Source organism: Paroedura picta, chromosome 3 (genome assembly GCF_049243985.1).
Source record: "Paroedura picta isolate Pp20150507F chromosome 3, Ppicta_v3.0, whole genome shotgun sequence".
NCBI lineage: Eukaryota > Metazoa > Chordata > Lepidosauria > Squamata > Gekkonidae > Paroedura > Paroedura picta.
The window spans coordinates 99236864-99249571 of record NC_135371.1 but is presented as its reverse complement, the minus strand read 5'-3'; the positions used below and the strand labels follow the sequence as shown (position 1 = coordinate 99249571).

Below are 12708 nucleotides of genomic sequence, written 5' to 3'. Positions count from 1 at the left end.
TTTACTTTACGTTTGCTCCTCACATAACTGAAAAACTTTTTCTTGTTACAATGGGCTTCCCTGGCCAATCTTAGCTCACTCTCAGCTTTGGCCTTTCTTATGATTGATCTACAGTGTCTAGTAACCTGTAGGTACTCTTCTTTAGAGCTCTGTCCTTCCCTCCATTTCCTGAACATTTTCCTTTTCTTTCTTAGTTCCTCTTGAAGTTCTCTGTTCATCCAAATAGGCTTCTTAGAGCTCCTGCAGTGTTTTCGTCTTTCTGGGATAGTAATTGATTGGGCATGCAATAGCTCCTGTTTGAGTAGCGCCCACCCTTCACATGCTCCCTTCCCTTCCAGCATTCTCGCCCATGGTATGACACTCATCATGTCTCTGAGTTTATTAAAGTTTGCCCTACGAAAATCCAACATCCATGTCTGGCTACAAGCTTCCTTGGCTCCTCATCTCAAAAGGAATTCTATGAGGACATGGTCACTTCCCCCTAGGGTCCCCACCTCCTTCACCTCATCCACCAACTCTTGCCTGTTGGTCAGTATTAAGTCCAGTATGGCTGAACCTCTTGTGGGTTCATCTACCATTTGATAAATGAAATTGTCAGCCAGGCAGGTCAGAAACTTGCATGACTGAGGACGCTTCGCAGAGTTTGTTTCCCAGCACACATCTGGGAAATTGAAGTCACCCATGATGACAAGGTCCTGCCGCTTGGATATTTTCTCAAGCTGCTCACAAAGTGCAGCATCCACATCCTCTTGTTGGTCAGGCGGTCGGTAGCAGACACCAACCACCACACTGTTTGTTTTCCCCTCGCTTATTTTCACCCAGATGCTTTCCACTGTAGATATGCTCTCCTTCACTAGAATTTCCTGACAGGTAAGCCCTTTCCTCTCATACAGTGCAACTCCTCCACCTCTTCGATCTATTCTGTTTTTTCTGAACAGTTCATATCCATCCACCATTACATTCCAGTCATAAGAATCATTCCACCAAGTTTCTGTGATGCCTACTAGATCATACCTTTCCATCAGCATGAGAAGTTCCAGCTCTTCCTTTTTATTGCCCATGCTTCGGGCGTTAGTATAAAGACATCTGAATCCTTTTACTTTTGGTTCCCTATGAGCTGGCCTTGCCGGTTGGGCTGCCTCCGATAGTTTTCCTTCCATACACTCCCTATGTTGATCGTCTCCTTCCCCTAGTGGCTTTAGTTTAAAGCTCTCCTGATGAATCTCCCCAGGTTCCTGCCAAACACATTCTTCCCCAGTTTCGATAAGTGCAGTCCATCAGGTGCTAGTAGGCCTTCCTCAAGAAAGCCTATCCCATGGTCCCAGAAACCAAATCTCTCCTGCCGGCACCAACTACGCAGCCAGTGATTCACCTCCATTATCTTCCTCTCCCGACGCATTCCTCTTCCCTTGACAGGCAAGATTGAAGAGAATACCACTTGTGCCCCCATTTGCTTGAGCTTCCTCCCCAGATCTTGATAGTCTTTTTTAATAGGAGCGATGGTATTCAGGGACATGTCATTCGTTCCCACATGGACCATCACAAATGGGTAGCGATCCGTAGATTTGAAGAGTTTGGGCAGCCGTTCTGAAACATCTTTAATTTTCGCCCCTGGCAAGCAACACACCTCTCGGGTTAGGGGGTCGGGCCCAACCACATGGCGATCCATTCCTCTTAGCAGGGAGTCTCCAATTACCAGTACTCCTCTTTTTTTTCTCTTCTCAACTCCATTTCCTTCTGTCCCCGTGGCCTCTTCCCTTTGTCTTAGAGTTTGTTTTGGGACCTCTTCCCTTGTTGACCCTTGCATCTCCTCTGCAAGGGCCTGAAATCTATTCTGGAGCTCCAAAGGCCCCGAGAACTGTCTCGCTCTTCGCCGTTGAGTCTTTTTCCGAACTGTCTGCAGAGGCTCCCTATTGTGGTCAATCTCTCCCTATTGTGGTCAATCTCTCCCTATTGTGGTCAATCTCTCCAAAAGCACAGTCATATAGACCTCTCTACCGAATGTAAATTGTAACATTTTTGCCAGAGTAATGGCAGAAAGACTAAGAATATATATACTAAATTTAATACACACTGACCCACAGGCTTTGTAACAAAGAGGTATATGAAAAATAATATACGATTCATAATAGATGCAATCATATTTGAGAACAAGAAAAGGAGAGCATAATTTTTATTTCTGGATGCAGAGAATGTGTTTGATCATTTAACTTGGCCTTTTCTACTAAATGTACTTCAACATATGGGTTGTGGCCCTGAATTCTGGAACTACAGATATACTTGAACCAACAAGCAAAAATTTTGTTAAATGGAAAATGAACAGAAGCAATTTCAATTGAAAAAGGAACTTGCCAGAGATTTTCACCCCTACTATTTAGTGAAAGAGACTTTCATTATAAAGGATCAGACAAGACACAAAGATCAAAAGTGAATGACGTAGAATTTAAAGTGAAAATCTATGTAGACAGTGTTGTTTTAACAGTCTTGGATCCCCCAAAATTGTTAGATACCTATGCATCAATGGGAATGGTTATGGGGAAAAGCAATTAAGTTTACAACCAGGCAGGTGTTAAGAAAAAAACTGGTACAAAATATTTTTACATGGTATGTAATCCTAAAGGATACTGAGAAAAGACCAGAACAACAAAGGACAATGCTGAAAATGTCAAGATGTAGGTGGAACCTTTTGCCAAATGTGGTGAACTTGTAAAAAAAAAAAGATATTGGACTGAAATACATGGAAAAATGCAGAATATTTTAATTCCTTATGGAAACTAGGAATATATTGCCTAATAAATTATTTAAAATTTTGGAAGAGATATTTGGTGACAGTGGTTAGAATTATCTATATAATATAATGGAAATTAGAAGTCTGTCCAAACTTAGAAGAATGGGAAAATAAACTTGATGACTATTCAGTAATGGTGAAATTAACAACCTGTTTGAGAAACAGATCAATTACAAAATTTGAGAAGTGATTGGGTATATATTATGTAAGCAGAAGACAAATTTAGAATGAGCGACAGTTTTAAAAATAGTATAGAAATGTTTTGCAATGCAGAAAAAGAATGAGAAAAAGTTTTGAATATAAATGTATAAGGAAATGAATTTTGTGCAGAAGCATCTTTTATTTTCTTGTGACACATTTCCTTTGTATTTTTGATATATTAAATTATAGCAAGAATGTAGAAATGGCAAAATATGTAGTATTGAATTGAATATGTAGTAGTGATGACACTAATAATGTAGTTGCAAAATAGATCAGTTAGGAAATTAAAAATTAAAAATGTTGAATGTAAAAGTAAGGACCAACAGAAGTAAGGACCACTGTATTTTATATTTTATAATGTATTAGAAATTATAATGAAGAGGATTTTGGGAAGAAATATTTTCTGTTCTATATGCTCTGTACTTTTTCTAAATAAATATATATAAGTGATGTATGTGTATATAACAAAAGCACTTGGGGATTACTGGCATTTGTTGCTGCATAAAGGCATTAAAGCAAACGCATTTGTTCCCTCAGAGCCAGATTTCATATCTGTAGCTGCTATGAAAAAGTATGCCTCCCCCCCCCCCCAGAATGGACGCTAATTTTCTTCTTCTCTATGATCTATGTATTTAGATAATATATTTAGATATTGGTACTAAGGTTGAGTTTTAAAATTTTTAAAAATGCTGGGAAGCATATGCAGATGCAAAGACGTTACAATAGTTTCAGATTCTTTAGTTTTGAGATTGGTGACAAAGCATGATCCAAGCACATTGTCCTAATTCTAGGCCCAGATTTGGGTAGCAGCCTATTTAAATGAATGCACATTAAAAGTGGTCATTAGAATAATCTAAGGATGTGTTCATTTAAAAACTTTAATGACCACAAGACACTGATCAGAACAAGATGTTACACATTATTTCTGGAGGATGCTCAGAGATTGGCAAACTTCCACGTGAAAAGAGTTCATCTGTACATAAATGCTTTTTAGTTTGCATTGAGTGCTACTAATAGGTGGGAGGGGAGCAGCTCAATGGATTGGATCCACTGATTCACTTGCACAGATTGTGAATCTTTTCTACTTGAATAGTGTGTACCACAGTCGTCAGCAACTGATGGCTTCTGGGCCAAATCTGGCCCCCTGTGCAATGTCCATTTGTCTGCTGCTCAGTTCTCTTCTAATTCACAGCCTGAAGGAGAAAAAAGACATGGATGAATAATGTATGTGACAATGGAACCAGGAGCACCCTGCCTAGTGGAGCGGGTCACTGCGATTTGCAGCACCAGAAATACTCCCACAGCCTCTAGCATATCTAGCTGTTAGTTCACACTTGGTTTGCTGAGAAGGCAAATCCTCCTTTGCAAGTTACATTTTAAAACCAGCTCCTATATTAGAGCCCTTTGAGACCCTCATTATTCTGTAGATATCCCCACCCTTCTAAGTAAAAGTTGGATCTGGCAGTCCAGAGGCATGAAGCTTGTGGGTCTTTCCCCTTGTTTACCTCCCTTCAGCATTCCTTTCCAACCCTGAAAAGTTGTTTCTGAAGACTGCATGGTGTAATAGACACAGAAGTCAGGGAGCTGCACAGGAGGGGAAGAGGGTGAAATTGTCTTCTCCTCCCAATTCCCTCCGTGAAGCTCCAGGCTTTGCTGCTTAGAAAGCCAAAGTAATTTCTTGTTTAGTTGTTGCCTTTGCTGATTCCAACAGTTATGTGGCTAGTTTGAGAATGAGGTGTGGGTCCAGACTTTCTCTGGTGGGAAAAATAATGTATTTCCTCGTCACTTGAACCAGCTTGTGTGGTTTTGATCTTAGGAAAAGAGACAGGTTTTTTTATTACAGACCGAAGCTGTGTTTTCTATATATATATATAGAAAGAGCTGAGAGAAGGGAATAACATAACTTGTCTTGCAAAGCAAAAACAAAAAAAACTGAGTACAACACATTTCAGACTGGGGAAGGCAATTACTAGAGATCCACAACCTGATTGTCTGAAGTGAATGAAAAGCAATTGAGAGTAAATCAGGGATTCTTCTAAATCATTGTTTCCTGAAGATGTCACTGTTCTGCAGGCACTTGAAAAGATTGTCTGGTAAAAGCTAGTGGTGAAAGAGCAGCAACTTAGGCAGACGAGAATAGCTGGCTCATTAGGAAAGTTCTGCTTTAGCAGCTCTTACAGAGAATTCGTTTGAACTTTTAAAAAGAACTTTAGAAAATTGCAAGTGGCAACAACTCTGGTTCCTTTTACTGAAGCAAATTTATGATTTTTATGGCAAGAACAATGCAAAATGTTCCATAATACTTCTCAGCATCTTTTACCATCCTTGCATTTATCCAGCCATTCTGTTCAACAATATTTGGAGCTGACTTTCACCTTAAGCAACTTCTCTGCCAGCATTAGAGCAGCTTGCGTTGGAGGATGGCTGCTTAGACTGGAGGAAGGCTTCAGACTTTGCTGAACAGGTTGGCTGGAGGCACGTCTCTGTTCGTAAATTATGGTACTTCACGAGTCTTTTTAAAAAAAGAGGTAAATAGAGAGGAAAAAGAAGAGGGAGGAAGTCAGACTGGACACAAGGAGTCATTTTCACAAATGTCCAATCCTGGGACACAACATCATATGCTTTGAGGTAGCCCCCTAGATTCTGCTGATTCCCTCATTTGCAGGACATTGTCCTGAAAGGCTAATTTTATTTGATTGACAGATGAGACTTGTATGCTGCCTTTTGCTGTAAGAATCTCCAAGTGATTTTTAATGTCATCTTTTCATTCATATGGAGAGCATTTTTATTAATATACCGTCAGTTTGAGGATGGGTGGCTGTCACTAATGCTCACAGAAGCAGCCTCTTTGGATGGAAAGAACGAGTCTGGGCCAAGCCATGAGGAGTACTTTAAGTGTAACTGTGCTGTGTTGGAACCTGATATACACACTCAGGAGCTGGAATTCTTTGGCTTCATGGACAGCCATCTGTAGTTGGAAACACTCTTATAGCTCATTTTCTCTACTGGGACAAGCCTTAGCGTGAGTACATTCAGACTGTGTATTTACTCTTTAGCCTTAGATGTTGATGTTGTTGTTGTTAGATTTCTAGCCTGCCACTCCCATAAGGCTCGTGGCAGGTTACAACACATATAAAATCCCAAATAAAACCCCCTAATACATTAAAAGTTGAAAAGCCTAAAAAGTCCAACACAAACCCAAGCGGGGGCGGAACTATACTACCTAACCCAACTCATTCATATCCCAGAGGGCATGGAACCGATGGTCACTTCACCGCCAAGAATAGCCCTAGGGGGGTCTAGCTCTTCCCTTGAAACGCCGGCCTCAACCATAAACCTGGCGGAAGAGCTCTGTTTTACAGGCCCTGCAGAAAACTGGTAAAATCCTGCAGGGCCCACAGCTCTTCTGGGAGCTCATTCCACCAGGTGGGGGCCAGGATCAAAAAGGCATTTGTAGCTCATGAGGTATCTGTCCTGCCTAGCAACTTCGCAGGGTTTAAATGGAGCCGAACCCTTTAAACCAATCAGCTGTTTTTCTGTGATGAGAGGAAAGCTTTCTGCTGTTCATGAACCTTCATGGAAATTTGAGGTAGTTCTTCCACTTGTGAACATCACTTCAAGAAACACAAACTGGCCAAAATGTGTGATTTGGTTAATAGCCAGTTTGTGGCATCCCTGGTCAAGGCCCAGTTTAAGTAAGTGTCAGGTAGTCACCGGCTCCTGCCATGAATTGCGTGACCAGAATTTCAGAACTCTCTGCAAAAATTTGTCCTGAGGTTCCTCTGCTCATCCCCCTGCCTTTCTGTTCCCATGCTCTAGGCCAGATGGCCCTCTTATCAGGTATTTTAGCTGTTTCCCTGCAACCTAGAGGTGTTAGCTGTAAGCTGAGCTATCCTCTGATGATAAGGACCATCCTGTGTAAAACTGAATCACGTGTGGGGGTGGGGAGATTTGCCTCTCTGCTTTTTGATTCCTATTGCTTTCATCTTTAGCATTTCAGGAGTCTTTTGATGCCTTTTGTACTCTTCTGAATAAACTGCTGATTTTAGCCAAAAGTTTAGTTTGCCCTTTAGATTTGCCACAGAACTTGACAACAGGTGGGCATTCAGTCTTAGTCAGCAATACTGGTGCTTGCCAGATAGCTTGTGGGATCTTTTCTGAGATTATGTGTGTACACACCCGTGTGTTTTACAAATGTATTCTTGACTTTTGTTTTAGATCTTTCCAAAGTGAAACTGATGAGGTTTGATGACCCTCTCTTGGGACCTCGTCGTGTTCCTGTGTTTGGAAAAGAAGATGCTGAGAAGACTCCCATTTTAGAGCAAGCTGTTTTTCACATAGACCTAGCTGGCAAGCAGGTTCGCCTCTCCGAGGATGGCCAGACAACAGTTATTGGGGATACACTGGTGTATGTTGTTAATTAGGACTTGAACAGAGCTGCATTGATCACTGAGGAATCTTCAGCTGACATGAAAAGGTTTCAAAAGCAATAGAGGACCACAGCAAGTTTAATGGCTGGGTGTTAAAAGAATCTCCATACAGATTGAGCTCCTTCAATTTTTAAGTATGGGTACAATAAACGTATTTTCCATTCCTGTGGCATTTAAAAAAATAATCTTTGTAACTAAAACCAAGGAAGATTTTTTCCATATAGTTTTAAATGTGTGCATGCATGTATATAGAGTCTATTATATACAGGAGGTAATGTAGCACTTCCATTTCTTTATCTTTCTGAATTTTGGTGAGGATGCCAGAAAATTCACTGCTGCAAGATGGTGAAGCCAGACTGTCCCTTCCAGTGGCTACGTGTCAGGAACCAAGGCGTCAAGACCCAGCATACTCACATCCAAGGCATGACTATCGGGCTTCAGGTTGCAGCTTTAAGCAAAAGTCTTTTATTTGAAGAAGTCAGCATTCAGAGTCTACACTTTGCACATGTTCACAGACACAACCTTTGACAGAGACACTTGGGAAACAGGATAGTCACCCTTTATACCTGGACTGTGGGAAAAGGCAATAAACTGCTTGGGAGAGAACCGGGTATTCACACAGGAAAGCCGGATTGGTAAAGCCTTTGATAAAGGGGGGGGGGGGAGGTGTGAAGACTCCTACACCGGTCATTTATCCAAGCCAGGGAAGCGCAACCTAAGGGCCTTTTGAAGTGCATAGCTGAGGAAAAGGGAGGGGGGAAGTACTCCTCGGCTTGAGTGAGAGACCAGAGTGGGGCAAGAGCTGCAGGAGTTTTCCGGGAGACCCGGTGACTAAGAAGAGGGTAGTGGGGGCAGGAACCAGGGGTTCATGACACTATGTAAATTTACTGTTCCTGTTCAGCAGAATTGTCTCCATAGCTGTTCCTTGTCCTCAAAACTGAAGCGTCCTGGAAGTGCAGTCATGGTACCTGCTGCCAAATGATGACATATCACCAGTACTCAAAGCAAATTATGGTAAGCGGAAGGCAGCAGAGAGACCCAGGTGACCCCTGAGTTAGTAGAACAGAAGCTTTTGGGATTCAGATTTTCCTTTTTTAGATACATAGAAAGGAGTTTTAGCTTATAGCCAGAAAATCTTGTTAATCTCTAAGGTGCTATTGGATTTGAGTGTTTTAACTGTTCTACTGCTGTGAGAATCTTTAACTGCTAAGCAAAGCAAACTTTTGACTTGATGCAAAAGATTTCTTTTATTCAGAGCCAAATAAGCACACTTGACAATGCATTGTTGAAGCTGAGGCAAAGACAAAGAGGCTTAGCATATAACCCCCCCCCCCCCCCCGTGAAGACCCATGCAATGTAGGAAGACTTCAGACAGTCACAATCACAATCACCAGTTAGGGAGATCCCAAGGTTGCAATCGGGAGGGGGCGGATGGTGATGGATGGGGGAGAGGTGTGAATGTAGGAAGAGCTGACCAAATCATTGCTGAGGCAATAAAACATGACTAATAGGCTAGATAAACTAACTCCAATATGGCTAACAGGATAAATATACTATTATAAATCATGGCAGGAGCATAGCATCCTGATATCTTGCTGCTCCAAAATAAGCCCCCCACTGCAATGGAACTTGGGGAGGGCTTTAGGGGGTAGGCCAAGTGGAAGTCCTGGATGAGCCTGGGCAGCTTCCACCCACTCCCAATCCCCCGTGGGGAATACTTTCCAGTCCACAAGGTACTGGAACTTGCTTCTATGTAACCTGGAGTCAAGGATCTTGTTGACTTCATAGTGGGTGTGCTTGTCCATGTAGATTGGTGCAGGAACTTCAGGAGCTAAATGCCATTTATCCAGTATGGGGGCACAGTGCATGGGTATTCTTATACGTTTTAGGCAGGAAAAGTTCCACAGCAACCTCATTGACCAGGAAGTGCCCTGGGCTGCCGCACCCCAGGCACAGGCCCTTCTCCTTGTGCTGAGTATGTTCAGCTGCATCGGGGGGGGGGGGGGGTTAGCTGGGTTTTGATTTTACGACCCATGCCAGTGTGTTTCCCTGTTGCTTCTTCAGATTGCCAAGCTTCTACCATCTCAAAGATCCAGAAACAGGCTTCTACCTCCCCAGTGAGGCAGACCCGTCCCATGAGGGTGTTGGGGTTTGTCTGCCCCACAGCAGGTTGGAACATAGGCCCTCATGGAAGAATTAGACTTTGGTGGCCTTGTCCTAGTCACAGACCTTGGCTGCTAAGTGGCTGTACTCAATAGCATGTCTGAGACTGTCATGGGCCCCTGCCTCAGGCTGCGTAGTTGTTCTTGGATGGTAGCCAAATGCAGGGGGTCTTTGAAATGCATATGCAGGGCTTGCATGAAATAGTCATATTTCAGGAGCTCCAGCACATCCAGAGCATGGAGCCTCACATATCAGTCTGCGGCCTCCTTTTCCTGAATACAGGCCACGTAGCAAAACACATTCCCTGTTGGAGAAGCGATACCTGCACTCATTCATGTTACCTTGCATCTGCAACACGAAAAGACAACAGCTTCTAGGCAGAACTGTCAAAGTAGGTGCAGGGTTGGGATTGAGGGTTGTTGCTCCAGTGGCATTCCTGCCCACCAGGGTGGTTGTGGCAGCAGTGGAGGTCGCTGCCACCTCAGATGATGGCATCCCTGTGCGTCCTTGTTGACTTGCTGCCCCCTGATGCAGTGGGCGAACTCCTTTGCCTTATTCCTAAGGAACAACATTGCCATCACCCCTGTCAGCTCATCCAGCTGTGTCTTGATCTTCAGTCACATCTCAGAAACCTCCCGCCGCAGTGCTATCTTTAGTTCGGGTTGGCTAAAATGGCTCACCTCAATCCAGTTACCAGGATCCCAGTCATAGACCATGGGTGCTTGGCTCCCTCGATGCTCGGTTATATAGCCCACTTCTGCTCCCGCATTCTTCCAGCTCTGGGTGCCCACCATGAAAGTGGACGTGTAGTGAGATTTCCTGATACCTGCTTCATGCTGCTGTGCAAGGGATTTTTTCACATCCTCATCACCTTGGGTTTTGGTTTCTGGGCCTCCTTCCATAGACATGCTGGTCGAAAAGGGAGCCCGGGTCCAGTTTGGTGAGTTTTGACAAACTCTGAAGATCTTCAGTTACTCAGAAAAGCAAACCTTTCACTTGATGCTTGATTTCAAAATTTCAAATCACTTGATTTCAAAAGATTTCATTTATTCAGCGCAAGTAAGCACACTCAACAATACATTATCAAAACTGAGGCAAAGACAAAAAGGCTTAGCATATAGCCCCCACACACCCCCTTGCAACATGGGAAGACTTCAGTCACAACAACCAGATAAGGCGATCCCGAGGTTGCATTCCAGAGGAGAATGGAGATGGATGGGGGAGAGGTGTGAATGAAGGAAGAGCCGACCAAATCACTGAGGCAATAAAATATGGCTAACAGGCTAAAAAATATAGCTAACATTGATTGCATGCTCAATCAATGACTATCCCAGAAAGACGAAAACACTGCAGGAGCTCTAAGAAGCCTATTTGGATGAACAGAGAACTTCAAGAGGAACTAAGAAAGAAAAGGAAAATGTTCAGGAAATGGAGGGAAGGACAGAGCTCTAAAGAAGAGTACCTACAGGTTACTAGGCATTGTAGATCAATCATAAGAAAGGCCAAAGCTGAGAGTGAGCTAAGATTGGCCAGGGAAGCCCATTGTAACAAGAAAAGATTTTTCAGTTATGTGAGGAGCAAACGTAAAGTAAAGGAGGCAATAGGCCCACTGTTGGGTGCGGACGGACAAACTCTAACGGAAGATGCAGAGAAAGCAGAAAGGCTTAGTGCCTTTTTTACATCTGTTTTTTCCCACAGGTCAAAGTGTTTAGGCACATCTAGAGATGGCCATAGCCAAAGGACAGTGTCTGGGTGGCAGGTTAACATGGATAGAGAGGTTGTCGAGAGGCATTTAGCTGCACTGGATGAGTTCAAATCCCCTGGTCCGGATGAGATGCACCCGAGAGTACTCAAAGAACTTTCCAGAGAACTTGCACAGCCCTTGTCCATCATCTTCGGAACCTCTTTAAGGACTGGAGATGTCCCGGAGGACTGGAAGAGAGCAAATATTATTCCGATATTCAAAAAAGGGAGGAAGGATGACCCGGGAAACTACAGACCAGTGAGTCTGACCTCTGTTGTGGGGAAGATAATGGAGCAGATATTAAAGAGAGCGATCTGCAAACATCTGGAGGACAATTTGGTGATCCAAGGAAGTCAGCATGGATTTGTCTCGAACAGGTCCTGCCAGACCAACCTGGTTTCCTTTTTTGACCAAGTAACAGGTTTGCTGGATCGGGGAAATTTGGTTGATGTCATTTACTTGGATTTTAGTAAAGCTTTAGACAAGGTTCCCCATGATGTTCTGATGGATAAGTTGAAGGACTGCAATCTGGATTTTCAGATAGTTAGGTGGATAGGGAATTGGTTAGAGAACCGCACTCAAAGAGTTGTTATCTTTATAAGATATTATAAGAGTGTTTCATCAGACTGGAGAGAGGTGAGTAGCGGGGTACCTCAGGGCTCGGTGCTTGGCCCGGTACTTTTTAACATATTTATTAATGATCTAGATGAGGGGGTGGAGGGATTACTCATCAAGTTTGCAGATGACACCAAATTGGGAGGACTGGCAAATACTCCGGAAGATAGAGACAGAGTTCAACGAGATCTGAACACCATGGAAAATTGGGCAAATGAGAACAAGATGCAATTTAATAAAGATAAGTGTAAAGTTCTGCATCTGGGTCAGAAAAATGAAAAGCATGCCTACTGGATGGGGGATACGCTTCTAGGTAGCACTGTGTGTGAACGAGACCTTGGGGTACTTGTGGACTGTAAACTAAACATGAGCAGGCAGTGTGATGCAGCGGTAAAAAAGGCAAATGCCATTTTGGGCTGTATCAACAGGGGCATCACATCAAAATCACAAGATGTCATAGTCCCATTGTATATGGCACTGGTCAGACCACACCTGGAGTACTGTGTGCAGTTCTGGAGGCCTCACTTCAAGAAGGACGTCGATAAAATTGAAAGGGTACAGAGGAGAGCGACGAAGATGATCTGGGGCAAGGGACCAAGCCCTATGAAGATAGGTTGAGGGACTTGGGAATGTTCAGCCTGGAGAAAAGGAGGTTGAGAGGGGACATGATAGCCATCTTTAAGTATTTGAAAGGTTGTCACTTGGAGGAGGGCAGGATGCTGTTTCTGCTGGCTGCAGAGGAGAGGACATGCAGTAATGGGTTTAAA

At 43.3% G+C, this 12708-nt stretch overlaps 1 protein-coding gene across 3 annotated transcripts in view; it reads left to right on the top strand.

Moving 5' to 3' along the window:
• The window catches only part of LARS1 (leucyl-tRNA synthetase 1), a 72260-nt gene extending 64678 nt beyond the window's left edge, over nucleotides 1-7582 (top strand). For all 3 annotated transcript variants that reach the window (XM_077326970.1, XM_077326969.1, XM_077326971.1), the window contains one exon: nucleotides 7208-7582. In XM_077326970.1, coding sequence (XP_077183085.1) covers nucleotides 7208-7413 — 206 coding nt within the window. In that variant the 3' untranslated portion in view covers nucleotides 7414-7582. The remainder of the gene's footprint in view (nucleotides 1-7207) is intronic.
• The last annotated feature ends 5126 nt before the right edge of the window (nucleotides 7583-12708 follow it).